The sequence below is a fragment of the Myiozetetes cayanensis genome, unplaced genomic scaffold, assembly GCF_022539395.1.
Source record: "Myiozetetes cayanensis isolate MyiCay16 unplaced genomic scaffold, myiCay2020 scf26, whole genome shotgun sequence".
Lineage (NCBI taxonomy): Eukaryota > Metazoa > Chordata > Aves > Passeriformes > Tyrannidae > Myiozetetes > Myiozetetes cayanensis.
In genome coordinates this window covers 4,268,106-4,293,439 of record NW_026087477.1, presented here as the reverse complement: position 1 = coordinate 4,293,439, position 25,334 = coordinate 4,268,106, and the positions used below count along the sequence as shown (strand labels likewise).

The following is a 25,334-nucleotide window of genomic DNA, read 5'->3' as shown; positions in this document are numbered from 1 at the left end:
CCGGCACGGAGAGCCCGGCACTCCCTTCCCGCGGTCCCCGGCGCAGCGAGGGGGGACCCGCGGGTGCATCCCTCACTTCCCCACGCAGAAATCCCTGAAGATGATGTCCAGGACGTCCTCGGCGCCCACGTGGCCGGTGATCCGGCCCAGCTCCCGCCGCGCCAGCCGCAGCTGCTCGGCCGCCAGCGCCAGGTCCCGCGGGCGCTCCCGCCCGAACCGCGCCAGCGCCGCCGCGCAGCCCCCCAGGTGCCGGCTGTGCCGGCTCTGGGTCAGGCTGGGGGAGCCACACAGGGGGTCCCCGCACCTGGGAGAGGGCGAGAAGCCAGGCTGGAGCACCCCGGAGCCGGGACGGGGTTGGTGTGCCCGCCGTGCCCGCTCCCTGCACTCACAGCTGTGCCAGCTCCCGCGCCAGCAGCTCCAGCAGGCGGTCGAGCCCCTCGCCCGTCTTGCAGGAGAGGAGGGTGGTGGGGGGCAGGGGGGGTCCCTGGGTGCAGGTGTGGCACAGGGGACCCCCGTCCCCCCGCAGCAGGTCGGCTTTGTTGAGCACCAGGACGCAGGGGGTGCCAGGGGGGGGCTGCAGGGCCCCCAGCGCAGCCCCCAGCCCCGCCGGCTCGGGGGGCACCGCGCTGGCATCCAGCACAGCCAGCACCAGGTCGGCCTGGCACAGCCTGGGGGAGGCACACAGGGTAGGGCAGGGGGTCACAAACCGCCCCCTCCCAGCCAGCCCATGGTGGTTGGTGACCCCCAGTGCAGCCCCCCCTCCCAGCCTCACCGGTCCCGCGCGCGGGCGACCCCCTCCCGCTCCACCAGGTCGGTGGTCTCGCGCAGCCCGGCCGTGTCGCTCAGCACCAGGGGGTACCCCCCGATGTCCAGGGCCACCTCCACCACGTCCCGCGTCGTCCCCGCCACCGGTGACACGATGGCGGCCGGGCGCTGGCCTGGGGTGGGGGGGGCACACGGAACGCAGGGGGTGATTCCCTGTGGAATTCGGGGAGCCCCTTCCCGGCTGGGAGCAGCACCCCCCTCTCCCCCTCCCGTGCCCCACTCACACAGCAGGTTGAGGAGGCTGCTCTTGCCCACGTTGGGGGGCCCGGCGATGACGGCGTGGACCCCCCCCCGCAGCAGCTCCCCCCGGCGCCCGTCCCGCAGGTGGGCACCGATTTCCCGCTCCAGCGTCCGCACGGTGTCGTCCACTGTGGGGACAGGGGACATGGCAGGGCGGGCACAGTGGGGACAGGGTGTCCCAGCCCCGCCCTGACCCCACTGCCACCCCCTGACCTTGGGACAGAACCTCCTCCTCCACGTTGTCGTCCTCGCTGAAGTCGATGTAGGCTTCGAGGTGGGCGAGCGCCTGGGAGTCAGGAGAGGGGTCAGGGGACACCCCCAGGCCACAGAGGAGGGACCAGCGGCCGGGGCGGCCCTGACCTGGGTGAGGGTGTCACTCCAGCGCTGGTAGAGCTGGCCCAGCTCGCCCTCCATCTGCCTCAGCGCCTGCCGCCGCTGCGCCTCCGTCTCGGCCCGGATCAGGTCCCCCAGGCCCTCGGCCGCCGTCAGGTCCAGCTTCCCCCGGCGGAACGCTCGGAGCGTGAACTCCCCGGGATCAGCGGGACGGAGCCCTGGGAGGCGCCCTGAGAGCCCCCACCGTGAGCCCCTGCCCGAGGGATGGGGGCAGAGGGGTGCGGGGGGCTCTCCCAGCACCCCAAGGGGCAGGATACAAGGGCAAGGGGGGAGGAAGGATGAGGGGAGGCTCATCCAGCACCCTCAGCATCCTGAGGGTGAGGATGTGATGGCAGAGGGGCAGGATGCGATGGGAGAGGGGCAGGAGGGACGCAGGGCCAGGGGGCTCACCCAGTGCCCGCAGCACCCCGCTGACCACGGCGGGCCCCCCGTGCACGTGCAGCTCGGCACAGTCCTCCCCGGTGAAGCTCCGGGGTCCTGCAGGGACACACGGCCTGGGTGGGCACTGGCCGAGCCCCCTGGGCCCAGCACATCCCTCTGGTGGGCACAGGCACCCTTCGACCCCACAGGAGCTCCGGGGGGCTCAGGAGAGATCCCCCAGTAGCAGCTCTATGGGATCGGTGCAGAGGGGCCAGCAGTGACCCAGGACCACCCTGAGGATCCCCCCCAGCAAGGGGGCAGTGGTAGGCACCGAGACCCCCTAACCAAGCCCCCAAGACCCTCCCCAAGCCCCAACCCACGCCCCCCACCCCACCTGGGAACCAGACGATGAGCCCGCGGTCGAGGGTCTCGGCAGTGTCGGGGTCGCGGATGCGCCGCAGGGCCAGGACGCGGGGCGGGGGCAGCTTGGGGGTCCCGGTGAGGGTCTGCAGGGCCCCCCGGCTGCCCGGGCCGCTGGCACGGATTACGGCGACCCCGCAGCGCCCGGGGGCCGAGGACAGGGCGAAGATGGTGTCCCCCCCGCCGCCCGCCGAGGAGCTCAGGCACCGCGCCCACCTGGGAGGGGAGGGGGGTCCTTATCCACACCCCCGGGGGGGTCACACAGGGGATGTACAGCCCCTCTCCCAACCACCCCCAAGGACCCCTGCCCACGTGAACCCCCCTCCCAGGTACTCCCCCTCCCCAGGGTCACCCCCTCCTCAAGGGCACCCCTTCCCTAGGTGGACCCCCGCCCCGGGTACTCCCCCGATGCATCCCCTCCCCAAAAGCATCCTCTCCCCTTGTACTCCCTCCCACGCACCCTCCGCCACACCAGGTCACCCCCACCTGCACGCGCACCCATTCCGTGCACCCTCCTCGAAGTCTCCTCCGCAGGGAGTTTCCTCCCTGGGACCCCCTGTTTTGCCCCGGGGTGCCCCCACCTGCCCCCCGCCGCCCGCAGCGCCCTGGGCAGCGCCATGAGCGCGTCTCCCGCTGCCCGCACCCCGCGCCGGCCTCAGCGCCGCCGCCTCGCCCCGCCCACCTCGTCCGCTCCCATTGGCCAGAGAGCACCGAGGGGCGGGTTTAATGTCGCGATCCCGTTTCTGATTGGTCGAGAGCGGCCATGGCGCTGCTCCGCCTGAAGCCGCGGGGCCCGGGCGGTTCCGCCCGGCGCGGGGCGCGGCGCTGCCCGGGGGTCCCTGCCCGCAGCCCCCCACGGGCTGTCCCCGCCTGTCCCCACCCCACACCGGGGGGATACTGGGGTGGAACCCACCCCCCCCTCCCTCCCCTTGCCACGGCTGTACCCTAAAAATAACCCCCAGCTCCGCACGACCCTGAGCTCTGGGGGTACCTGTGTCCGGAGAATTGGGGACCCCACCCACCCCCACCCCGTCCGTCCCCTTTCCTCTGCACCCACTGGTGTCCCTGTGCCTCGCGGAGGAGCTCCCTTGCCCCCCACCCTGGCACAAGCTGTTCTGGACCACCCGGAGGCTTTGGGGGACCCCTGCCCACCCTGGGGGTCCCTGCGCTTGGTACCCCCTGCACCCCGAAGGGTTGAGCTCCAGCTCCGCACCCAACCAAACCAGAGCTGCTCATCCCCCGGGGAACCCCCACCCCATCCAGGGGGTCTCATCCCCGCGGGGGGGGGTGGTCGGGACTGACCCCTGGGTTGCAGGGTGGGGGGTCCCTACAAACAGGCCCCCCGCGTGCGCCGGGAGGGACCCCCCGCAGCCGCCCGCGCCCGTAGCGCTCCGTGAACCAGAGAAATGATCCCCGAGCAGCGTCACAGCTGTGTCCGCTCTTCATCCCTCATCCCATCCCTGCCTGCATCCCTGCCTGCATCCCTGCCTGCATCTCGCTCCTCATCCCACATCCCATCCCATTTCGCCCCCAATCCTACATCCCATTTCGCCCCCCATCCCTGTCCCCATCCCACCCCCTGCCAGTACCCCAGTTTAGGGGGGCTCAGGTTTTGGGGTCCGGGCAGCCAGGACCGGGGGGTCCCCCTGCTCTGGGGGTGCCCCCCTCCTTTCCCGGTCCCCAAAATCTCGGGCCAGTTTGCAGCGGGGTTCGGGGAGGGCCCGCGGGAGCGCGGGGGCCGGGAGAGGGGGTGGTCGTGCAGACAAAGGCGCTGGAGAGGGGAGGAGCAACAGCAGCGTGGCCGGGAAAGGCTGGGATGCAGACGGGAATAAAGACAGGGATACAGGCAGGGATACAGGCTGGGATTCAGACAAGGATACTGTCAGGGATGCAGGCAGGGATGCTGTCAGGGATGCAGGCAGGGATGCTGCCAGGGATTCTGTCAGGGATGCAGGCAGGGATGCAGTCAGGGATGCTGTCAGGGATGCTGGCCTGCATGCTGGGATTCCCAGGATATCAGAGACCATCAGTGCTCCCTCCAACCCCCATGTTCCATGGGCCAGGGAGGAGGGGTGGGATCAGGGGGTCTCCGGGGGGGGGTTTTAGGCTCCTTCAGATGCACAGCCCTGCAAGGCCCAGGCACCCCCTCCCCACCCTTGTGCCCAACTTTTCTTGTTCCCCTCCTTTCCCAAAACAGGGACAGTGGCCAGGCCTGGAGATGCCCCAGCCTGTCCCCCCCAGCTGAAATTGAACCCCCCCCGCTCCAGCTGAGATCCCAGCGGGGGGGACGGCTCCTGGTGACACCAACCAGCCGTGCTGGCACCCGGCCCCTGCCCCAAAATAACCGCGGGGGGAGCTCAGGGGGTTTTGAGACGGACCTGGCTTAGGTGTGCCCCCCACCCCAATGCCCACCGTGCAGGGGGGACTCACAGGGTGCACTGGGCAGGCAGGACCCTCCAGCCCTGCAGGGGGGCTGCAGGGGGGTCCCCCAGGAGTGTGTGTTTGGGCAGACTGGGGGAGGGGGGGTCACCCGAAATGTCAGGGGGACATCGCACACCCCGCTCGGGTTACCGGCCCCCCCTCGCTGGGAACCGCCTCGCCCGGGCATCGTGCCGGGACCGGGAGGGGCACGGGGGGGTGTGGGGGGGCACAAGGAGGCATTGGGGAACCCGGGGGGCACTAGGGGGGCTGCGGGGCAGACCCCTGCACAGGCAGGGTAAGGGGGGATTGGGGGTACAGGGAGGGATTGTGGAGGAGGGGGGGACGCTGATGACGTGGGCTAACCCTGAGATGGGTGGGGGGATGCTGGGGGCACACGGGGTAACCTCGAGTGGGGGGAGACACTGAGGGGATGTGGGGTAACCTCCAGTGTGTGTGGGGCACACTGGGGGGCCACGACGCTTCGCTGAACGGGCTGAGCCGCCCCCCCCTCTCCCCTCACGACCCCCCCACGGGGCGCGGCCGGACACGCGTGGCCGGTGCGACCGGCGCTGGGGAGACGGCGGCCAACCAGAGCATTAAAGGGGCCGGGAACTCGGGCTCCGCTCCGCCGCCTTTGTCCCTCCTCCCGCCCGGCACCGGCGGCACCGGCGGCGGCACCGGCGGCCCCGGCGGCCCCGGCGGCCCCGATGCACCGGCCCCCGCCGCCGCCGAGCCCCGCACCATGCCCGAGCCGGCGGCCGCAGCGCAGGACGGCGACCGGCCCCGGCGGGCCCCGGCCGGGGAGGAGCGAACGGAACCGGCGGCCCCCACCGGCGTCCTGGGTACGGGGGAACCGGGCGGAGACCGGGGCGGATTGGGGGTAGGGGGCTGCGGTCGGTCGGCGGAAGGGGCGCGGGGGGCCGGGGAGGGCGCGGGGGGGCAGCTCCCTGCGGCTCGATGCGGATGTCGGCCGGGATGCGGCTCACCGGGACCGCGGAGGGGGTCGGTGCTCCCGGTGGGGCTCCGAGCGTCCCCCGGGACAGCTCCGTGTGCCACCCCCGGGGGTCCCGCCCCGGAGCGGGGGGGTCTGAGGTTCTCTGGGGATCGCGTGTGTGTGTGTGTCCCCCCGGGACAGCTCCGTGCCCCCCAGGATGGGGTCCACGTGCAGCTCGGTGTCCCCCACGCACCGGTGACCACCCCAGCACGGCGTCCGCGCGCCCCCCGCGTCACCCCCCACCCCGGGAAGGTCTTTTTGCCCCGCCAACCCCCCACCCCAGACAGGCCATTGTCCCCCCCGACCAGCTCCGTACCCCCAGGACAGAGGGGTGGTGCAGGGCGGGGGCTTTGGGCTGGGGTCCCCACTCAGTCGTTGGGGTCCCCCCCCTGCGTGGCCCTGGGCCAGGTGACACCCCCCCTGTTGGGGTCCGCGTGGCGGGGGTGGTGGGGGGGAGGGCAGGCAGGGCCTGCTGCCCGCTGTGCCACCGAGCGGGACTCCCGCCTGGGGGTGGGTGACCCACTTCGTGCCCCCCCCGGGACGCAGCCGCTCCCCCGAACGCTCCGTGCCCGCTGGCCGCGGGCTCCGCTCGGCGGAGGGGCCGTGCCCGTCCCCGCCACGCCGCAGCTCCGGTGACCTTATCCCGGGAGCCAAGGTGAGCGGCACCGCCGGCGTGCCGGGACATGGGGGGCCGCGGGGACCGGCGGGGACACCCGGGGGGACACGGCGGGGCGGTGCTGGCTGGGACACTGTGCCCCTGTCCCCACGGGCCCCACTTCGGTGACATCACTGGCTACCGGGGGGGCAGCGGGGCCTGAGAGACCCTCAGTCAGGAGCGGGACGAAGGTGGGTTCACCCCCCAACCCCAACCAGGGTGGGGGTGCAGGAGGGGCGCTGGGGACCCCTCTTTTCCCATGACCTTGGGCAGGGAAACCCCCCCTTGAATCTGCACCCTCGCCCTCGGGGTGGGTGCCCGCCGGGCATCTCCCGGTCGCCCACGCGTGTTCCGGTGTGACCGTGCCCAGGGCCGGGCCCCCGCGGTGCCCAGAGCTGCCACCCGTGCCCGGTGCCACCACTCCCGGCAGGACATAAATAATTCAGGCTGGTGAGCTCAGCCCGCCGGCGTCACCCGGAGAGCGCTGCCACAGCCACCAGCACCCTGTGCCCGCCTGGCACCCTGGCACCCAGCACCCTGGCACCCCAGCACCCTGGCACCCCAGCACCCCAGGGCTCAGGCACCCCAGCTACCTGGCACCCTGGCATCCCAGGACCCCAGCACCCTGTGCCAACCCAGCACCCCGGCAGGACAGGGCAGGACACGGCCATGCCCGGGGTGCCGGATCAGTCCCCCTCCGGGGGTGGCAGCCTGGCATGGCAGCCTGGCACTGTCCCCAACTCCCACCCACAGAGCCGGGACAGGGAGGCCTTTCAGAGCCCGGCAGCTCTGGCGATGAGTTTGGGAGGTCTCAGCCCGGCCGGGGGGTCCTGGCGGGTCAGGGGGTGCCCGGAGTTGGGGTGCATTCCCTGGGAGGAGCTGCCGGAGCAGGTTTGGCATTTCCTGTTTTTCCGGAACCCGGGGACCTTCCCAGCCCTGGGGCAGCTGGAGAGGCCATGGCATCCCCTGGGCAGCGCTGGCTGAGGAAGGGACGCTGAGGCAGGGAGGGGGCTGGACTGGGAGAAACGGGGTCCTGTGGGACCCCAGCACCGTTTGAGGGCCCATCCTGCCAATCCTGGGGCAGGATTTTGGGATGTCCCTTGTCCCCATCCGCCCCAGGAGGTGCGATGGGGACACCGGGCTCGGGGACCGCGTGTCCCAGCGGTGTGGCCGCCCCACAGTGGGACAGGGGCCGTGTCCCCGAGCTGGCACCCGCCGGGGACTGTGGGGACTGTCCCCATCCCACCTCCCCGCGGCGGCGCGGGACCTCCCCGGGTTTCCATGGAGACCAGCTGCTTTTTCAATATCCCCATTTTTCCTGCGGTTTTCCATCTCTCGGAGCCGCGGCCCTGCCGGATCCCGGCCCCACCGAAGGGCTGCGGGCGGAGGTGAGCGCTTTTGGGGGGGACTGCAGGGGGGCACCCCGGGACATCCCGCGGCACCGGCACCCCAGCGGTGCCAGGACACCCTGGCGGCTCCTCCCCGGCAGCTGCCGGGGCTGTTTTGGGCACCCGGGGCTGTTTTGGGCACCCGGAGCCTCCGAAGGAGAAACCTGAGCCCGGGGCAGCGTCACCGGGAGCGGGGCCGTGACCTCCTGCCGTGGCCGCGCCGGGGACACCAGGGGACAAGCCGGGGGTCCCCGCACCCGCCCCGTGACTCATCGGGGATTGGGATCTGGTTCCTAGGGGGGTGTGTGTGTGGGAGGGGGGGGGAATACCCCACGGGATCCCGCGGCTGCTCATCCAATCCCTCCCCCCGGGCAGATAAACTCTTCGGGAAGCGCCTGCTCCAGGCCGGGCGTTACATCATGTCCCACAAGGCCTGGATGAAGACGGTGCCCACCGAGAACTGCGACGTGCTCATGACCTTCCCGGGTAGGGACACACCTGGGGAGCCTGGGATACCTGCGGCAGATGGGGGAGAGGGATGGAGAACCCCGGGGTGGGGGCAGCAGGGGTGGGGCATGTGGGATGTGGGGAGAGATGGGTACAGGGGACATGGGGAGGGATGTGGGATGTGGGGAGAGATAGGAATGTCGGGGAGAGATGGGGAAGTTGGGCAGGGGTGAGAGTGTGGGGATGGATGAGGGACATGGGGAGCAAAGGGGTTGTTGGCGAGGGATATGAGACACAGGGAATGATGGGGGCGTGAGGGGGAGTGGGGACCAAGGCGGGGACATGGGGAGGGATGGGGGGTGTGGGAAAGGATGGAAATCAGGATGGGGGCTGGGATGGGAATGTGGGAAGTGATGGGGGCCATGGGGAGGGATGGGGGATGTGGGAAGCGACTGAGGACTTATGGAGGGATGGGAGACCGGGATGAGGGCTGTTGGGAGGGACGGGGGGTATATGGAGGGATGGGCACTGGGATGAGGGCTGTGGGGAGGGACAGGGGGTATATGGAGGGATGGGCACTGGGATGGGGTCCCGGGGAGGGCCGTGGCCCGTGGCCCGTGCTGAGGGTCCCCGCACAGACACCACAGACGACCACACGCTGCTGTGGCTGCTGAACCACATCCGCCTGGGCATCCCCGAGCTCATCGTGCAGGTCCGGCACCACAAGCACACGCGGGTCTACGCCTTCTTCGTCACCGCCACCTACGAGAGGTGGGGTCCCCTCGCCCACCCCCCCAGCCCCCCGGCCGTGCCCCCTTGGCCTCGCCCCCCTGCCGTGTCCCAGCCGTGTCCCTGTCCCCAGCTTGCTGCGCGGGGCGGACGAGATCGGGCTGCGCAAGCCGGTGAAGGCGGAGTTCGGGGGCGGCATGAGGAGCTTCTCGTGCGAGGAGGATTACATCTACGAGAACATCGAGAACGAGCTCTACTTCTTCACCTCTCAGGTGGGGCACGCAGGGCTGGGGGACACAGGGAGGTGGGGGATGCCGGGCAGAGAGGCAGGGATTTGGGGATGCGGGGATGCAGGGACATGGGGATGGAGGGAAGGCAGGGAATTTCCTCCCCAGGGAATTAGGGAGCCCCATCCCAGCTGGAGACTGACCCAGCCATCCCTTGAGCTGGGGATGAGGCGGGACGGAGAGGGGATGGGACAGGGACGGGGATTGGGACCATCCCCGGGATCTGAAGCCTCGGTGGTGCCGCAGGAACGGCAAAACATCATCAGGTACTGGCTGGAGAACCTGCGGGCCAAGCAGGGAGAGGCCCTGCACAACATCCACTTCCTCGAGGGACAGCCCATCAGTGAGTATGGCACAGCCTGGCACCACAGGGCACCACAGGGCACCTCCATGGCACTGCTATGGCACCTCCATGGCACTTCCATGAGTCTTCCATGGCACTGCATGGCACCAGCATGGCACAGCAGCACCCCCCCACTGCCCCACTCCCCCTGCCCATGGGGTTATTAGCCCTGTCACCCCCTGTCCCCCTCCCCATGCCCGTGTGCCCCCAACCCCATTTTCCCCATCGTCCCTGCCCCAACCCAACCCCTCCAGGACTGTGTGGGGTCCCAGGGGGGCTCTGGGGGGGATCTGGCAGTGTCCCCAAGTCCCTGACGCCGTGTCCCGGGCGCAGTCCCGGAGCTGGCAGCCCGGGGTGTCATCCAGCAGGTTTTCCCGCTGCACGAGCAGAGGATCCTGAAGCGGCTGATGAAGTCCTGGGTGCAGGCGGTGTGCGAGGCCCAGCCCCTCGGTGAGACATCGGGGGTTGGCACAGAGGGGGGGTCTGGGGTCCCAGCCCCGCTCACACCCCCCTGGTGTTCCTCCCCCCGCCCCCCAGATGACATCTGTGACTATTTTGGGGTGAAAATTGCCATGTACTTCGCCTGGCTGGGCTTCTACACCTCAGCCATGGTGTATCCTGCTGTCTTCGGCTCCATCCTCTACACCTTCACCGAGAGCGACCAGGTGAGGGGGGGCAGGAAATGGTGTCGGTTCCTGTGGGTCACGGCAGGGTTTTCACCCTTTCTCAGGGGTTTTGAGCCCCTCCCTGTGGGTTTCCAACCTTCCTCACTCCAGATTTTCCCTACAGTCCTTCAATCCTGGCCTGGCTGCTGAGCCGGGGGGGCTCCCAAGCACCCGGGGGTGGGCAGGGCTGGGTTTGGGGAGGGGGTGTGCCAGGGATGGGAGGGGACCAACCCCGGTGCAGTTGGTTCCCTCCATCCCTCAGACCAGCCAGGACATCTCCTGCGTGGTCTTTGCCATCTTCAACGTCATCTGGGCCACCCTGTTCCTGGAGGAGTGGAAGCGCCGGGGGGCTGAGTTCGCCTACAAGTGGGGGACCCTGGACACCCCCCCCGAGTCCATCGAGGAGCCCCGGCCCCAGTTCAGGGTGAGGGAACGGGGAACCCCTTCCCTGGGGGGGGTCTCCAGGGCTCCCACCAGCACCGGGGTCCCAGAGGGGAGAGGGGTCACAGCTCGTTGTGTCCCTGTGCCCCGATCAGGGTGTTAAGAGGATCAGCCCTGTGACCAGCGCCGAGGAGTTTTATTACCCACCCTGGAAGCGGCTGCTGTTCCAGTGCCTGGTCAGCCTGCCCGTCTGCCTCGCCTGCCTCACCATCGTCTTCCTCCTCATGCTCGGCTGCTTCCAGCTCCAGGTGGGTCCTTGTCCGCCCCCTGCTCCGTGGTGACCCTGTCCCATCCCATCCCTGTCCTCACTGCGTGTCCCTGCTCCTAAACTTGACCCTGCCCCTGATCCTGCCCCAATCCTGCCCCTGCTCCTGTTCCCGCCCCCACAGGAGCTGGTGCTGAGCATCCAGGAGCTGCCCCGGATCATCCGCTTCCTGCCCAAGATCATCCTGGCCGTCATTGTCACCGCCTGTGACGAGCTCTACAAGAAGGTGGCCTACTGGCTCAATGACATGGGTGCGTGGGGGGCTCGGGGAGGGGCTCCAGGCAGGGCTGGGAGCTGGGACCACCCCCCTGAACGCCCCCTGACCCCCCTTTGTGCTTTGCAGAGAACTACCGGCTGCAGAGCGCCTACGAGAAACACCTCATCATCAAAATTGTCCTGGTGAGGGGGGCACGGGAGGCTGTGGGGGTCCCAGCAGCCCTTGGTGGGGGACAGAGGGGACTGGGGGGTGTGGAGGGGTCCCAAAAAACCTCGGGGGAAGGACAGAGGGGACTGGAAGGGTTGTGGTGTCACTTGGGGGACACAGAGGGGACTCGAGGGGTGCCGGTGCCCTCCCCACGCTCACCCCCCTCCCTTCTCCCGCAGTTTCAGTTTGTAAATTCCTACCTGAGTCTTTTCTACATCGGTTTCTACCTCAAAGACATGGAACGGCTGAAGGAGGTGAGGGGCCGTGCCAGGGGCCGGCCCGAGCCCCCCCGGCACCGCCCGGACGGACAGACGGATGTCCTCGACCCCGGCCCCTGCCACTGTCCCTCTGTGCCCTCCCGGGGTGTCTCCCCCACCCCGCGCTCCCACCACGGTCCCTGTGGCTGCTCCGCCCCCGGGGGTCCCCAGCCCCGCTCACGGCGTCTCTCTGTCTGTGTCTGTCTGTTCTTCTGTCCCTTCCACAGCTCCTGCTCATCTTCTCTCTCTCCCAAAGCCTCGTGCGGCAGCTCAAAGAGGCTCTTCTCCCCTTCATCCTCCTCCACCTCCACCTCTCTCTCATCTTCCTTAAGGGCCTCCTGAGCTTTTGCTGGAGACTGGGAGTATCCAAAGTAGGAGCGGGGAGGGAGGGGCTGGGCATCCCCCTTGCACCCCACCCTGGGAGGGACAAGGGTGTCCCCACCCCTGGCTGTGTTCCAGCTGGTGGTGGCACTGCTGAGGTCCCATCCCATCAGTTGTCACCAATGGGGGAGGTCACAGGAGAGGGGACACCGGGTTTCGGGTGTCCTGCTCTGGCAGCACAGGGAGGAGCAGGGACCTTGTGGGGACAACAGGGAGGAGCAGGGACCCCACAGGAGGAGCAGGGATGCTGAGGGGACGACAGGGACCCCAGAGGAGTAGGGATCCTGCAGGGACGGGAAGGACAGACAGGAGCCCTCGGGGAGGGGCAGGTGACGGCGGTGCCCCCCACCATCCCCGGGTGACAGCCGTGTCCCCAACAGATGCTGGCCACGCTGCTGATCACGCGGCAGTTCCTGCAGAACGTGCGGGAGGTGTCCCAGCCCCACCTGTACCAGCGGCTGCGCCGGGGGGACCTGAACCTGCGCGGCCTGCGGCAGCTGGCACACACCCTGCTCTGCCTGCTCGCCCCCCGCCGCCACCCCCAGCGCCCCCCGGAGGGGCCCCGCGGGGAGAAGAAGTGTCTGAACGGCGGCTGCGGGGTGCCCGAGGAGGAGGAGGAGGAGGAGGAGCGGCGGGAGTCGGACTCGGAGGAGGAGAGCGCGCTGGACTGCGGGCTGAAGCTGAAGAAGGTGAGCTTCGTGGAGCGGGCGGAGCGGCGCGGGGAGCCCGGCGGTGGCGGCGGCGCCGAGGACGAGCCTTTCCTCGAGGAGGGCAGTCCCACCATGGTGGAGAAGGGCATGGACCCCGCCGCCGTCTTCGAGCTCTGCGAGGATGACGACGAGGCCGAAGGGCCCCCGGGGAGCCCGGCCAAGGTGGCGGAGCCGGCGGTGGTGCCGCGGGCCGGCCGGAGGAGGCGGGAGGAGGAGGACGGAGAGGAGGAAGGGCGGAGGCGCAACCGGGCGTCGTGGATCGACCCACCCGAGGAGGATTACTCCACGCAGCTGACGCAGGCAGAGGTGGAGAGCTGCATGAAGAAGTATGAGGTGAGTCCCCAGGGGAAGCCCCAAATCCTCTCGGCCTGCAGGGGCAACTGCCCATGAGCCAAGGTGGGCAAGAGGCCAAGGGCACCTGGCTTGGAAGGGGCTGCCCAGGGAGGTTTGGAGTCCCCACCCCTGGAGGTGCCCGAGGAAGGCCTGGCTGTGGCACTCAGTGCTCTGGGCTGGGGGACCAGGTGGGCATCGGGCACAGAGGGGACTCCATGACCTTGGAGCTCTTGCCCCCAGGACACCTTCCAGGACTACCAGGAGATGTTCATCCAGTTCGGGTACGTGGTGCTGTTCTCCTCGGCCTTCCCCCTGGCCGCCATGTGCGCCCTGGTCAACAACGTCATCGAGATCCGCAGCGACGCCTTCAAGCTCTGCACGGGGCTGCAGAGACCCTTCGGCCAGCGCGTCGAGAGCATCGGCCAGTGGCAGGTGGGCTGGGGGGCTGGGGGGGCTCTGAGGGGCCCCGGGGGGCTCTGAGAGGGGCTCAGCCCCAGGGGGCTCACCCCTGGCACCACTGCTCTTGCAGAAGGTGATGGAGGCCATGGGTGTCCTGGCCATCGTGGTCAACTGTTACCTGATCGCCCAGTGCGGGCAGCTCCAGAGGCTCTTCCCCTGGCTCAGCCCCGAGGGAGCCATCATCTCCGTGGTGGTGCTGGAGGTATGAAACTGGGGCTGTGTGGGGTCTTCCTAGGGTTGGCAGGGTGTGGTCTTGGCCCAGGTGTCCCACAGATCTTCCCTTCCTCTCTACTCGCACGTGTGGACACGAACATCCCTGGGCGGGGTGGGTTTTGGGAGGGGGTGGCAGTGCCAGGGGCGCTCAGGCAGATCCGTGTGCCCCCACAGCACTTCGCCCTGTTCCTGAAGTACATCATCCAGGTGGCCATTCCCGACATTCCCGCCTGGGTGGCCGAGGAGATGGCCAAGCTGGAATACCAGCGACGAGAGGCCTTCAAGGTGGGTGGCGCTGGGATGGGACCCTGCTCGGGGCTGGACACGGGGCTGGGACCCCTGAACCCAGGGCCAAGGGTGGTCCCCGAGGTGTTCTCCGGACCTGGTGGGTTCCCCAGGGTGTCCCCGGGCCGGGAGGGCTCCCCGAGGCACGCCTGGGCTGGGAGGGCTCCCCGAGGCGTCCCGGGGGCCGCCGAGCCCCCCGAGGCACACAGGCTTCTCCCGCCGGCAGAAGCACGAGCGGCAGGCGCAGCACCACTTCCAGCAGCAGCAGCGGCGCAAGCGGGAGGAGGAGGAGCGGCAGCGCCACGCCGAGTACCAGGCGCGCAAGGAGCGCGAATCCAGCCGGGATGAGGCCAAGCCCGAGGCCGCCGGGCAGGACCCGGCCCACGAGAAGAGCCAGAGCAAAGGGAAGGGCTCCGGAGGCTCCTCGCACGGCTCCGACAAGCCCAAGCGCCCCAGCTCCCTCCTGGCCACCAACAACGTGATGAAGCTGAAGCAGATCATCCCCCTGCAGGGCAAGTTCCTGTCGGGAGGGGCCGGCGCCGGCGGCACGGCCACCGCCAGGTCCCCGCAGTCGCCCACCGGCAGCGAGAACAAGCTGCCCGGATTCCTCAGCTTCAAGTTCCTCAAATCCCCGGAGACTAAGCGGGACGCGGGCACCGAGAAGGTCCAGTCCCCCACCAAGCCATTCAACCCCGGCAAGCTCTTCAACTTCGGCAAGTCCGAAGGGGCCGCGGGCAACGGCACCACGACCGGGGCGTCCCCGCAGCCCCGGCCCGGCCCCTCGGCGGACCCCGAGCGCTCGGTGCCCAGCAAGTCCCACCTCAACGGGGCGGCGGAGGAGGGGGGCCGGGAGGAGCCGGAGAGCCGGGCGGAGGAGGAGAGCGGGGGTTATAGGCTCTAACCGGGGCTTTCGGGGGGGTGGGAGCGCGGGGGGCCGCCCGCTCCCTCCTCCGGGCAGCCGTGGCCATCGGCAGCCTCTCGCCCCCCCTCGCCGTCCCCCCGCTCGGGGCCGGGCCGAGCCCACCGGTCGCCAGCCCCTCGCTCTGCCCCGGCCCCCTCTGCTGCGTCCCCTCGTGTCCCCCCGGCCCCTCCGCCGGGACCCGCTGCCACCCCGGATCCCGCGCCGAGGATTCCTGAGCGGCGGGGTGGGTGGAGCATCCCGCAGGTGGGAGTAATCCCGGTTTGGCTCCGTGCCGCTCCCGGAGCCGCCGGGAGGGCCGGGATTCCCGGGATCAGCGGCCAGAGGAGCCCCATTCAGCCGTGCCTACACCCCCTGCCCTCGGGCCATGGCACCGTGCCCTGCTCCATCCCGCTCCCGCCGCCTCCGCCCTGGATCCTTCCCAGCACCGGGACCTTCTCCCGCCGCGGGATGGAGCGGGATGAGCGGCAGCCACCCGGCCCCCGCGCATGGGCAGCATTTCTTGCACTAAAACCCAACCAAACCCCAACGCCAGGGACTTTCTGCTCCTTCAGCCGGGGGCTGGCACCGGCCGCGACCCCCGGGACTGCAACGTGAGCCGGGACGGGCCCATCCCATCTCCAGTTTCATATTCCCTGGAATTATTTCGCAATAAGGCGCTCGCACGCGCGGAGGTCGTGCCGCAGCCCCTTCGCCGCCGCCGGGGGAAGGTTTTGCCGGATTTGCGTCGTTGGGTCTGGACTTGGAGCTTCCCAAACCGTGCTGGGAGGGGGAGGTGTCCCAGCCCCCCCTTCCTGCTTTGCTGCGGCTCCGCTTCGCTTTCGGGGCCGGGCCGGGGTGGTGGCAGCTCGCGGGTGACCCGGGTGGGGACACCCAGCCCTGTCACTCCCCCCTGGCCCTCGCCACCAGCTCCGCTCCGCCCGCAGCCACCCCCATTCCCAAAGGAAGCCGGGGAAAGGGGAGGGGGCTGCCGGGGGTCACCCCTTCACTGTGCCTGGCCCAGGCAGGGGGGCTGAGCCCCCCTTCTCCCCCCACCCCCCCAAAAACAAATCCCCCAGGCCTGGGCTGCAGAAAACGTCAGGTTGGATTTTCCCCGCCGCCTCTTTCTAGAATTCATGGAAATTTCAGTTTTTGGGGGTCTAAAGAAGCCATTTTATACAGCAATAAGGGCAGGAGAGGGCCGAGGCTCCACCTGCTGCTCCTCTGCCGATGGAACAGCGCAGGGAGATGCTTTCCAGGGAAAAGGGCACCGTGTCCCCTGCTCCGGGGTGGGACAAGACCCCCCCGGTGGGAGCTCTGGGCCCTCGTCGCCCTCCCACACCTGGGGGACACAGGGAGAGGATGAGGGAGATTCTGGGGCAAAGTCCGGGAAAAAGGAGCACTGGGAGAGCTGGGAGAACTGGCCCAAAGCCCACCGAGAGCAGGGAGGGGTCGGGGTGCTCTCCCTCCCTCCCTTCCATCGAGTTTTCCTGCTCTGTGGCTCCCCCAAAAAATCCCACCCGCTGGGCTCCAAGGGAATGACACTGATCCCGTTTCCCTCCTGAGAGAACCAATCCCGGATCCAGAGGGGAGGGCAGGGCCCTGCTGCAGCCAGGACCCCCAGCCCGGGGCACTTTCCACCACTTCTCTCTCCAAAGCATCTCCCTGCCTGGAATGAGGCTCTGGGGGCAGTGACTGAGCAGAGGAGGGAAGGATTGGGACGGTTGGTTGGTCTTTTTTTTTTTGTTTGTTTAGTTGGTTGGTTGGTTTTGTTCTGTTTTCCTTTGCGTTGGATTTCCGTAGGAATTCAAGGAAAGGAAGGGGGGGTTATTTATTTCTTTTTAATTTATTTTGTCATATTTTTGTAAAACCTGCAGAAATGCAATAAAAATCTATTTCAACAAGGCCGAGGCGTGGGGTGTTGTTATAATCATTATCTGCATGTTATTGTTATCATTACTGCTGTAATTAGTGGGGCTTGCACAGCACTCAGGGGACAAGGATCCTTGGAAAAGGCGGATGGGGACACCACGGACACCGTCACCCTTCAGGATCAATCCCCACCAGGCTGGGATGAAGCAGAGGAAGAATAAATGCTCTAAATTCTGCAAATTTATTATACACAGTATCAAACACGGAAGAGTTTAAAAAGAAATGCCAAAAACAAAAATAATAAAAGAAAGAAAGAAGAAAAAATTCCAATGGCCACAACATCCAGCTTGGCTGGGGATTTACAGGAACCCCCCCAGGGAAAAGCCACCTTTTCCAGCCCCAGGAGATGAGGGTTTGTCTAAAAACAGGAGAACTGAAGTCACCAAGAGAGGGTGGAAGGAAGAGATTCCTGAATCTTGAGGCTGCAAAGGGAAAAATCCGGCACTGGGGGCTGATGGAGCCTCAGAGCTGCTCCTGGACACCCCACCCGAGACAGGGGGAGCTGGAAACATCCAGGGGAGGTGGTTAATTAAACTCGGGGCTGATTCATGGATGTGCCTGGGATCGGCACAAGCCCAGCCCAGCCCAGGAGTGACTCAGCTCAGCCCATTCCAGGGGGATTTGTCACCCTGGATCTATGGGAAGCAGCTCCTCCTGCTCCCCCCCAGCCCCTTCCCACCCCCCTGCACTCAGCCCTGACCAAAGGGAAGAGCCTTTGCCCCCTCAGACCATCCCAGACCTCCCCAGGGGATGGAGAACAGCAGCAGGTGGAAAACCTGTGGAAAACCTGTGGAAAACCTCAGGCAGCCCCCTCCCACATGGAAACATCCCTGCTCTGACACAGGGTCACAGTTTTGCCTTTAAAACGGGATCTTTGAGAACCCAGGAGGCTCCAAAATGCTCCTCCCTCAGCCCAGGTTTGGTCTTTCCAATATTCCAACTTTTTCCCTGATGGGCTTCACCAGAGCCACAATCCAACACCCTCTCCTGGCAGCTGCTCCCGAAATTGCTGCTCCCAAATAGACCCAAGCCTCTCTTCCTTAAGGAGAAGGATTTCCCCATTCTTATACATCCAAAAATATCATATATAGGACAAAAACTGGGAGGGACCAGCTGGAATCCCTCTGGACACACAGTCACACAACCCCTTGGCTGCCAGGATGTCGTTAATCCAAGAAAATAAATTAAGTTTTATTAGTAAAAAAAAAAAAAAAAAAAGAAATAAAAAGGCTGGAAATGTAAGTGGGGACAGAGCTGCAAGGTTGGAAAAAATTCCAAGACTCCTTAGTCTTTGCCTTAAGGCCAGTGTCAAACTCCCCAAAAAATGAAGCTTTGAAGTCAAACCTGTCCTAATTATCCAGGAGAGGGTGGGGGAAATCAGACCAATCTTTCAAAATCTGCCTTGGGGGTTGGGAAGGACCCCGGGAAGAAAAGCGTCCAAGGACACCAAGAGGAGACACCAACCAACCACACAAAGCCAAGGGTCAGCCACCAGCTCCAGCTCCCCGTGGATCCATCAGAAATCCATCATTCCCCATCCCTGACTCTCCCAGGAGGGCCTTTTTTGTTGCTGTTCCTCCCCCCCGCCCCCGAGAACCAGCAGTGACCAAACGGGATCAAGAACTGAGTCAAGGAGTCACCCAGGATTCTGGTGGCAGGAAAAGGCATTTCCCAACTTTTTAATGTTCCAAACGCACCCAAAACACGTCCAATCGCTCCCAGGGGGCGGGAGGAGCTGCTCCTGGGTGGGTTCATCGTCCCTCCACATGCTGAGTTCTGAGAGAAGACGCACAACTCAACCAAAACACCCCAAAAATTCCCATCTCGGACAAGTAGCTCGAGTTTTCATTAAAAAAGCCAGATTTTAGTAAACAATCGGTAACAGAAACAATAAAAATCCCACTGTGCAGACATAGAAAATCCCCGGAGGGTCACGAGATCCCGGGAACAGGAGGAGAAGTCGGAGGAGCCGGGAATTTGTACAAACAAGGTGGGCAAAATCCCAGGTTTTGGTGGTTTCAAGGGGTTTTTTTGTTGTTTCAATGCACTAAGGCACCAGGAAGTCACAGTTAGGCAAAGATCTTCCGTGGAACATCCCAAGCCCAGACACTCACCCTGGGGATACAGGATCAAAGTGCAGGGGGGGCGAGGGCAGTGCTCTGGGGCCGGGAAAAACCTGGAATGAGTTGGAGGAGGAGGTGGAAGGAAGCGAGTTCTGGCTGCAGAGAGGATGGATGAGGACAGGCTGCAGGGATCCCAAATCGTGGATGGGAGGAGGACAGACTGGGAATCACAAATCCATGGCTGGGATGAGGACATGGATGGGATGAGAACCACAAATTCATGGATGGGGTGAGGAGAGGCTGCAGGGATCTCAAATTCATGGATGGGGAAGAGGACAGACTGCAGGGATCCCAAATCCATGGCTGGGAGGAGAACCACAAATGCATGGATGGGTTGAGGACAGACCAGGGGGATCCCAAATCCATGGCTGGGAGGAGGACAGGCTGCAGGGATCCCGAATCCCTCCTGCTCATGCACCAACACCCCAAACCACCGTGGCCCTCGGATCATTTGGCCCCCATTTCCCCACCACTCCCAGACCACTTTGGAAAAGGCAACTTTTTCACCTGCTAAAACCCCCTGCAGACATTTCCGGGGCTCCCAGGCCGCTTCTCAAGGACACAGAGGGAACAGAAGGGGGTTCACAGCAGGAGGGAACTGCCAGCTCTTTAATGGTAGGCGGGCGGGCGCGGGGATACAGCGCGGAACAGCCCCGGCCCTGCTCGCACTGCACCACCAGGGCACCTTCCTGCCCTCCCTCGGGCCTGGGAGCTGCTCCCAGGGCTCCTGGCTGGCGGATCCGTGTCTGGCAGCACGGCTGGAGGGCGGGAGGCTCCGGCAGGAACGCTCGTCCCGAGCCCCCAACCCCACAGAGATGCCGGGAATCACCCCCGGGATCTGCCCCCTCCAGGAGCAGGAAGGGGACGTGTTCTGCTCCACAGCACGAAGGGGACGTGTTCCTCAGGTGCAAAGGTCTAAGCTACTCGGTGTTAAATTCATTCACAGACTCGGTGCCTAAAGGGACGTTCAGAATTCCAGCGGGAGGGAGCCGTGTCCTGCTCTTCCTAAGGTTCTGCTTCCACCACGCTGCCGGGGCAGCGCCCCTCTGCCCCCAGAGTGGATGGGGGGCACCCCTGGGGGGGCCAGGGGTGTTGTGGGGAGGGGGGACAGGGCCAGCAGAAACCCTCAAAGCCGGAGCCCAGCGCAGCCCCTCGGAGCGAGGCTCTCCAGGATCCCTGGGAAAACACCCGCGTGGCTCCTCGGTGTGGGGGGGTTTTGTCGACGAGGGAAAACACAGCTAAGAACGCCACAATTTCAGCTACCACAGTGGGAAATCAGCTCCTCAGGGCAAAGCAGACAAGACATCATGACTAAGCTACTCCTTTCCTGTCCCCTCCCGGTGACGATGCTCCTTTCCACGAGTCCTGGACCTCTGGATCCACCTGGATGACCGACAGGTCTCCGTTTCGGCTCCTATGGGGGCCAGGGAAGGGTTACAGGCAACAGGCACTGAACTGTCACAGTCCAAAGGGATTGGTCGTCAGCACAGACCATGGAAGCTCACGTTTTGATCCGCTCCAAGCCCTGCATCCCATTCCAGACGCGCAGGAAAAGCCGCTGTGCCGCCATCCAGAGCCAAGGGATGAGGCGGAGAAGCAGATGGAGGTGCCGAGGTGCTCCCGGAGCAGATCCAGCGGTGCCAACCCCACCTCCATCCCGTCGGCTGCTGCTGGGACGCGCGGCCGGCCAGGGGCTGGGAGCGGCACGGGAGGATCCTTTTATTCCAGCGGAGAAGTCACAGGGATCAGGCCATTCCAGCCCGGGAGAAGGTCAGGATCGGAGAGCAACAAATGCAACACACCTTTCACTGCAAACCCTCCAGCACAGCACCACGGGCTGGAGGGAGAAGGCTCAGGGGGCCAGACCCAAAAACACGGCCGGGATGGAGCTGCCAAGGAATTTGCTGCCATCCACACCACCCTCGTCGGCATCCGTGACTGGGATATTTGAGGGGGGGAAAATAACAACTCGGCCCCACACTTATGGCTGGCCGGGGAACCCCCGGGGAGTGAATCACTGGGACACGTCAGCGGTGACCGGACTGCCCCGGGGGGTCCCCGGGAACAGGGCCGGCCGCTCCACCCCACAGCGACAGCGGGGATTTTTTGGGGAGGGAGGGACTGAGGTTCTACTGGGTTCTGCCACTGCTCCGTGAGCTTGCAGGGCACAAATTAAAAAAAAAAAAAAAACCAAAAAAAATAAAAACGACTGGAGGAGGTGGGGGGGGGCGGGCAGAAAAAACCCAAAATAAATACATTGGCTCCCGTGAAGTCAGAAGTGGTTTGGGCTGCGCCGTGGGGAGGGGGGAGGAAAAAAAGGTGGGGATGGGGGGCGAAGAGGGGCCAAATTTACACACTTGGAGACAGAGCGGGAAGCGCCGAAGGAGCGGAGGGAGAGCACAGGGTTTAAGTGTCCTCGTTCATGTCCTGGCTGTCCGTCCGCGCGATCTTCCGCGGAGGCGCCGAGTTCTCCCCCTCGATCTCCACCTGCTCCTGGTCTCGCTTCTTCGCCGCATTCTGGGGGGACAGAGGGACCCCCTGTGAGACCCCCGGCCACGGGGACACCCCCCCGGGGACCTGCATCCCACCCCAGCAGGGATTTTCCCCCCTGGGAGCCAAAAGCTGCTCCTTGGAGGCCGTTCCTTAAATCTGAGCAGGGGGGGTTAAAGCCTCGAGTTGGGCCCTCTGTAATTACAGGTCTGAAATGTCACCAGCAAAAACAGGTAGAAATCTTGAAGAGGAAAAAATCTCTTTAAAGAATTAAGATTGTTTTTTTTTTTTTACCGAGGGAAGTAAAATTTTAAATTGTAACGGTTTACAAATAGACACAATCACAAATAAAGACAATAATTCCAATATAAGCAATGCCGTGTTTAAATATGTGGTTTGAAATGTAAACCTATTGATTTATAAATCTATTGCGTGTTTTCATATATATTAAAATATAAATACGTGAATTTATAAATATATACATTTTTACACATACATACATTTATATTTATAGAATAGCATAAATTATAAACATAAAAGCCTCTTTCCCCCCTGCTCCAAGTTACTCTCTGAATATACCAAACCTCCCAAACCTTTGTTTTTTGCGATATTTCCTTCCCAGCCTCCCCATTCCCTCTGATTTTCCCTCCCTCCATGTTTTCCTCCCCCTCTGCCCTACCCCCCTGGTTACCCCAGGGTGATGGTTCCATGATGGAACTGGGGATTCCCAAAATTCCAGGCTGAACCTGGAGTTACCTGAGGGTTTTTAACGTCCTTTACATTCCAAAACAAATCAGGTTTTTCTGGGCAGGGTCAGAACCTCCTCCCCACCTCTCTGCTGAGCTGCTCCCACTTTATTTTAAACTCATCCTCAATATTTTGATGGCCCTTCAGCCCAATCAAGCCCCAAATCAAGCCAAACCACGAATATTAAAGCCCCACAAGGTACCTTTTTGTCCCACTGCTGGTGTAAATAACGCAAGAGGATATTTGTCTTTTCTGTTACTATGACTAAAAAATAAAAACACAAAAAAGAGAGAAAAAAAAAGGATCATTTTATAGACAAGTCTCAAACCACTTAAACCGTTTCAGTTTCAAATAAAGGAGATTGTATGTGATTTTTTTAATATCAGACCAGTATGAAGTTCAGCAATAATGAGGTTTTCACACTCACTTTGTTCGGAGGGAAACTCTCTCGTGGGCAGATAAACTGATGGGCGTCTGTTCTGTAGCAGAATTAGAACAGAGATGGTAAAAAGGTGATTTTTTCTTTAACCCAAACACAGCTAAACCAACCCCAACTCCCCCTTAATTTCCCATCCTCTCCCCATCCCAGTTCCTGGGATTTTTGGGAATACTTACGGATGCTTTACACACGGAATCCGCATGGAATCTGCTGAAGTTGCTTTTGTTGTAGACTGGTAACCCCTTCAAAAAATCTGCCTGGAAACACAGAAAACACCAAAATAAAAAAAAAAATGAGGAAAAAGGAGGGGTATTCCAAGCAGGAGCTGAGGGATGCTCTGAGATCCCACGGAACCCGTCCCAGATTATTTGTGTCAACCCCAAAAATTCAGGAACTGAGTTAAAAAAAGCTGCCCATTAAAGGTATTTTGGCACAACAAACCAGTTGCTCTTTATGTGTAATATAATAATACACCCCATATTCTGCTTCAAATCATTTCATAACTTGTAATTAGGGATTGCACATGATGCATTATTATACTGCATATTAGATAAAATATTAACTCTTGGGTTTTTATATTCATTCCTATTATTTTTATATTTGTTCCTATTATTTTTATATTCATTCCTATCAATGTTCTGGGACACTAAACCACCCTAGTGGGCCAATCCTGCTGGAGAAGGCCCTGGAGAGCACGGAAAAGGCCTGGAATTGCCTGGAGTGGTATCCCTGGAGACTGAGCACAGGCCAATACCCCGAGTGCAACGATCCCAAACAAAGCAGCTCCAGGGGCTCAGGGCTGTGTTTACACACCCAGGGCACGGGGACAATGTCACACCGGGGAATGTCCCCTCTGCCACTCGTTAACCAGGGAAAACCCAACCCAGCCAACCCTCCAGGATCCAAAGGGATCCTTTGGGGAAAGGCAGAACCCCCCAGGAAAACCCAACAACGTAATTATGGAGCTCTGGTTCCCCTAAGATTTGAGAAGCGTCCCGTGTCCCTCAGCTTCCTGGACTAAAAGCAGGAAAGTGGAGGAAAAAAAAACCAAATATCTGGGCCATGGGCTCAGGTTTGGGGAGGAATCAGGAAGAGGGGAACACACACTCAGGGCTCTGTCCCATGTGATGGGACTCAGGGGATACTGGGAGAGAGGAAATCCATGGACACAGCTGGGAACAGCCCCCTGAGCTGGCAGCAGGGGGACACCTGGGCATGGGGACACAGGGACACCTGGGCATGGGGACAATGGGAAGAACCTGGGTATGGGGACAACCTGGGTATGGGGACACAGGAATACCTGGCTATGGGGACAACCTGGGCATGGGGACAACCTGGGCATGGGGACTATGGGGACACTGGGACATCTGTACAGGGAGCCCAAGGGGACGCCTCCACCAGACCCCCCTGGGGGTTCATCCTGAGGCTGAGGGGGGATCCCCAAACAGCCCCCACCTCGGAGAGGCCCCAATCCCCCTTTTCTGCCCCCACAAAGTGAGGGTGGGGAAGCCCCCCCAGCCTCACCCTCCAGCCATGGGGGGGAACAGCCTGTACCCCAAAGCGCCTCCCCCCAAAATATCAGAAAGTGGGAGCCCCCACTCCCCAGCCTGGGGTGGGACCTCCTAAACCCCCACCCCCAAACCCCTCAGACCTCAAATCCTTAATAACACCCCGCAAATCCTTGAGGATGTACAACCCTCGCATCCCAACCCCTAAGGACACCCCCTCAGCCCCCCTAAACCCCCTCAGCCCCACCGCCCCCCCAAATCCTTAAGAACCCACACCCCCGCACCGCCACCCCTGAGGGCGGGACTCCCGCGCACCCCTCAACCCCCTCCATCCCTTCAGCTCCTCCCGACCCCCTCAGCCCCCTCAAACCCCCCTCACCCACCCCCCATCCCCCCACGCCCCTCAGCCCCGCCGCCCCCGCCGCGGCCCGGGCGCGGGCCCCGCAGGCCCGGGGAGGCGGGCGCAGCCGCTGCCCGCGGCGTTGCGGGGCCGTGCGGTGCCGGGGCCGGGTGTCGGGGTCCCCGGGGGCGGTGTCGAGGCCGGGGCCGCGCTCGGGCCGGGGGTCTCACGCACCATCTTCGCCGCCGCCGCCGGGAGGAGCCGCCCGGGCCCGCCCACTGCCGCCTCCCGCCCGCCCCGCGCGCCCCCATTGGCCCGCGCCGCCGCGCCGCGCGCGCCCATTGGAGGGCGCGCCCGTCAATCACGGAGCGGCGCAGCTCGGCCGAGGCAGGAAGCGGCAGCGCGGAAGGGCGGGGGGGGGCAGCGGGACGGACCCGGATGTGGCGCCGCGGGGCGTGATGGGAGTTGTAGTTCGATGGGAGTTGTAGTTCGATGGGGGGCGTTCGATAAACCCCCTAATGAGAATCGCAGAGTCAACCGTGATTTGATGTCGAAAAGGCCTCCGAGATCACCCAGTCCAGCCCATGACCCAACACCACCGGGTGCCACATCCAGGCTCTCCTCAACCACCCCCCCCCAGGGATGGTGATTCCATCACTTCCCAGGGCAGCCCGTTCCAGAGGCTGATCCCAAGAACTCCTTCCTAATGCCCAACCTAATCCTATCCCCACCCCAGAGCTGCTGCTGAGAGCCAGGACCCCGAGCCTGGAGCACCAAGGGGCAGAGGTGCAGCGTGAACTAAATCCAAATTCCCTCCCTAATTCCAGTCCCACCATCCCTCTGAATCCTTCCATCCTTCCCCAGCATCCCTCTCCAGCAGCTGTGACCCCAGATTCCCTCTCCCCATGAAGTTTTCCACCAC

At 64.1% G+C, this 25,334-nt stretch overlaps 3 protein-coding genes across 3 annotated transcripts; 1 reads left to right on the top strand and 2 right to left on the bottom strand.

Annotated features, from left to right (window-relative positions):
- Positions 1-19: 19 nt before the first annotated feature.
- GTPBP3 (GTP binding protein 3, mitochondrial) lies at positions 20-2,857 on the bottom strand. Its single transcript, XM_050321519.1, has 9 exons — positions 2,820-2,857; positions 2,213-2,454; positions 1,849-1,935; positions 1,426-1,628; positions 1,279-1,351; positions 1,050-1,193; positions 773-938; positions 390-668; positions 20-304 (listed from the first exon to the last, which is right to left on the bottom strand). The coding sequence occupies exons 1-9, from the start codon at positions 2,855-2,857 to the stop codon at positions 73-75; spliced, it is 1,464 nt and encodes a 487-aa protein (XP_050177476.1). The 3' UTR covers positions 20-72.
- A 2,468-nt stretch (positions 2,858-5,325) lies between these two features.
- Positions 5,326-15,537, top strand: ANO8 (anoctamin 8). Its single transcript, XM_050320868.1, has 17 exons — positions 5,326-5,501; positions 8,072-8,182; positions 8,782-8,914; positions 9,006-9,144; positions 9,406-9,502; positions 9,836-9,952; positions 10,040-10,167; positions 10,430-10,591; positions 10,704-10,856; positions 10,998-11,124; positions 11,217-11,272; positions 11,477-11,551; positions 12,316-12,978; positions 13,219-13,410; positions 13,508-13,639; positions 13,825-13,935; positions 14,162-15,537. The coding sequence occupies exons 1-17, from the start codon at positions 5,402-5,404 to the stop codon at positions 14,834-14,836; spliced, it is 3,171 nt and encodes a 1,056-aa protein (XP_050176825.1). The 5' UTR covers positions 5,326-5,401; the 3' UTR covers positions 14,837-15,537.
- A 3,044-nt stretch (positions 15,538-18,581) lies between these two features.
- DDA1 (DET1 and DDB1 associated 1) lies at positions 18,582-24,692 on the bottom strand. The gene is made up of 6 exons (XM_050320865.1): positions 24,647-24,692; positions 22,741-22,821; positions 22,553-22,604; positions 22,328-22,389; positions 21,246-21,405; positions 18,582-20,604 (listed from the first exon to the last, which is right to left on the bottom strand). The coding sequence occupies exons 1-5, from the start codon at positions 24,647-24,649 to the stop codon at positions 21,295-21,297; spliced, it is 309 nt and encodes a 102-aa protein (XP_050176822.1). The 5' UTR covers positions 24,650-24,692; the 3' UTR covers positions 18,582-20,604; positions 21,246-21,294.
- Positions 24,693-25,334: the final 642 nt, after the last annotated feature.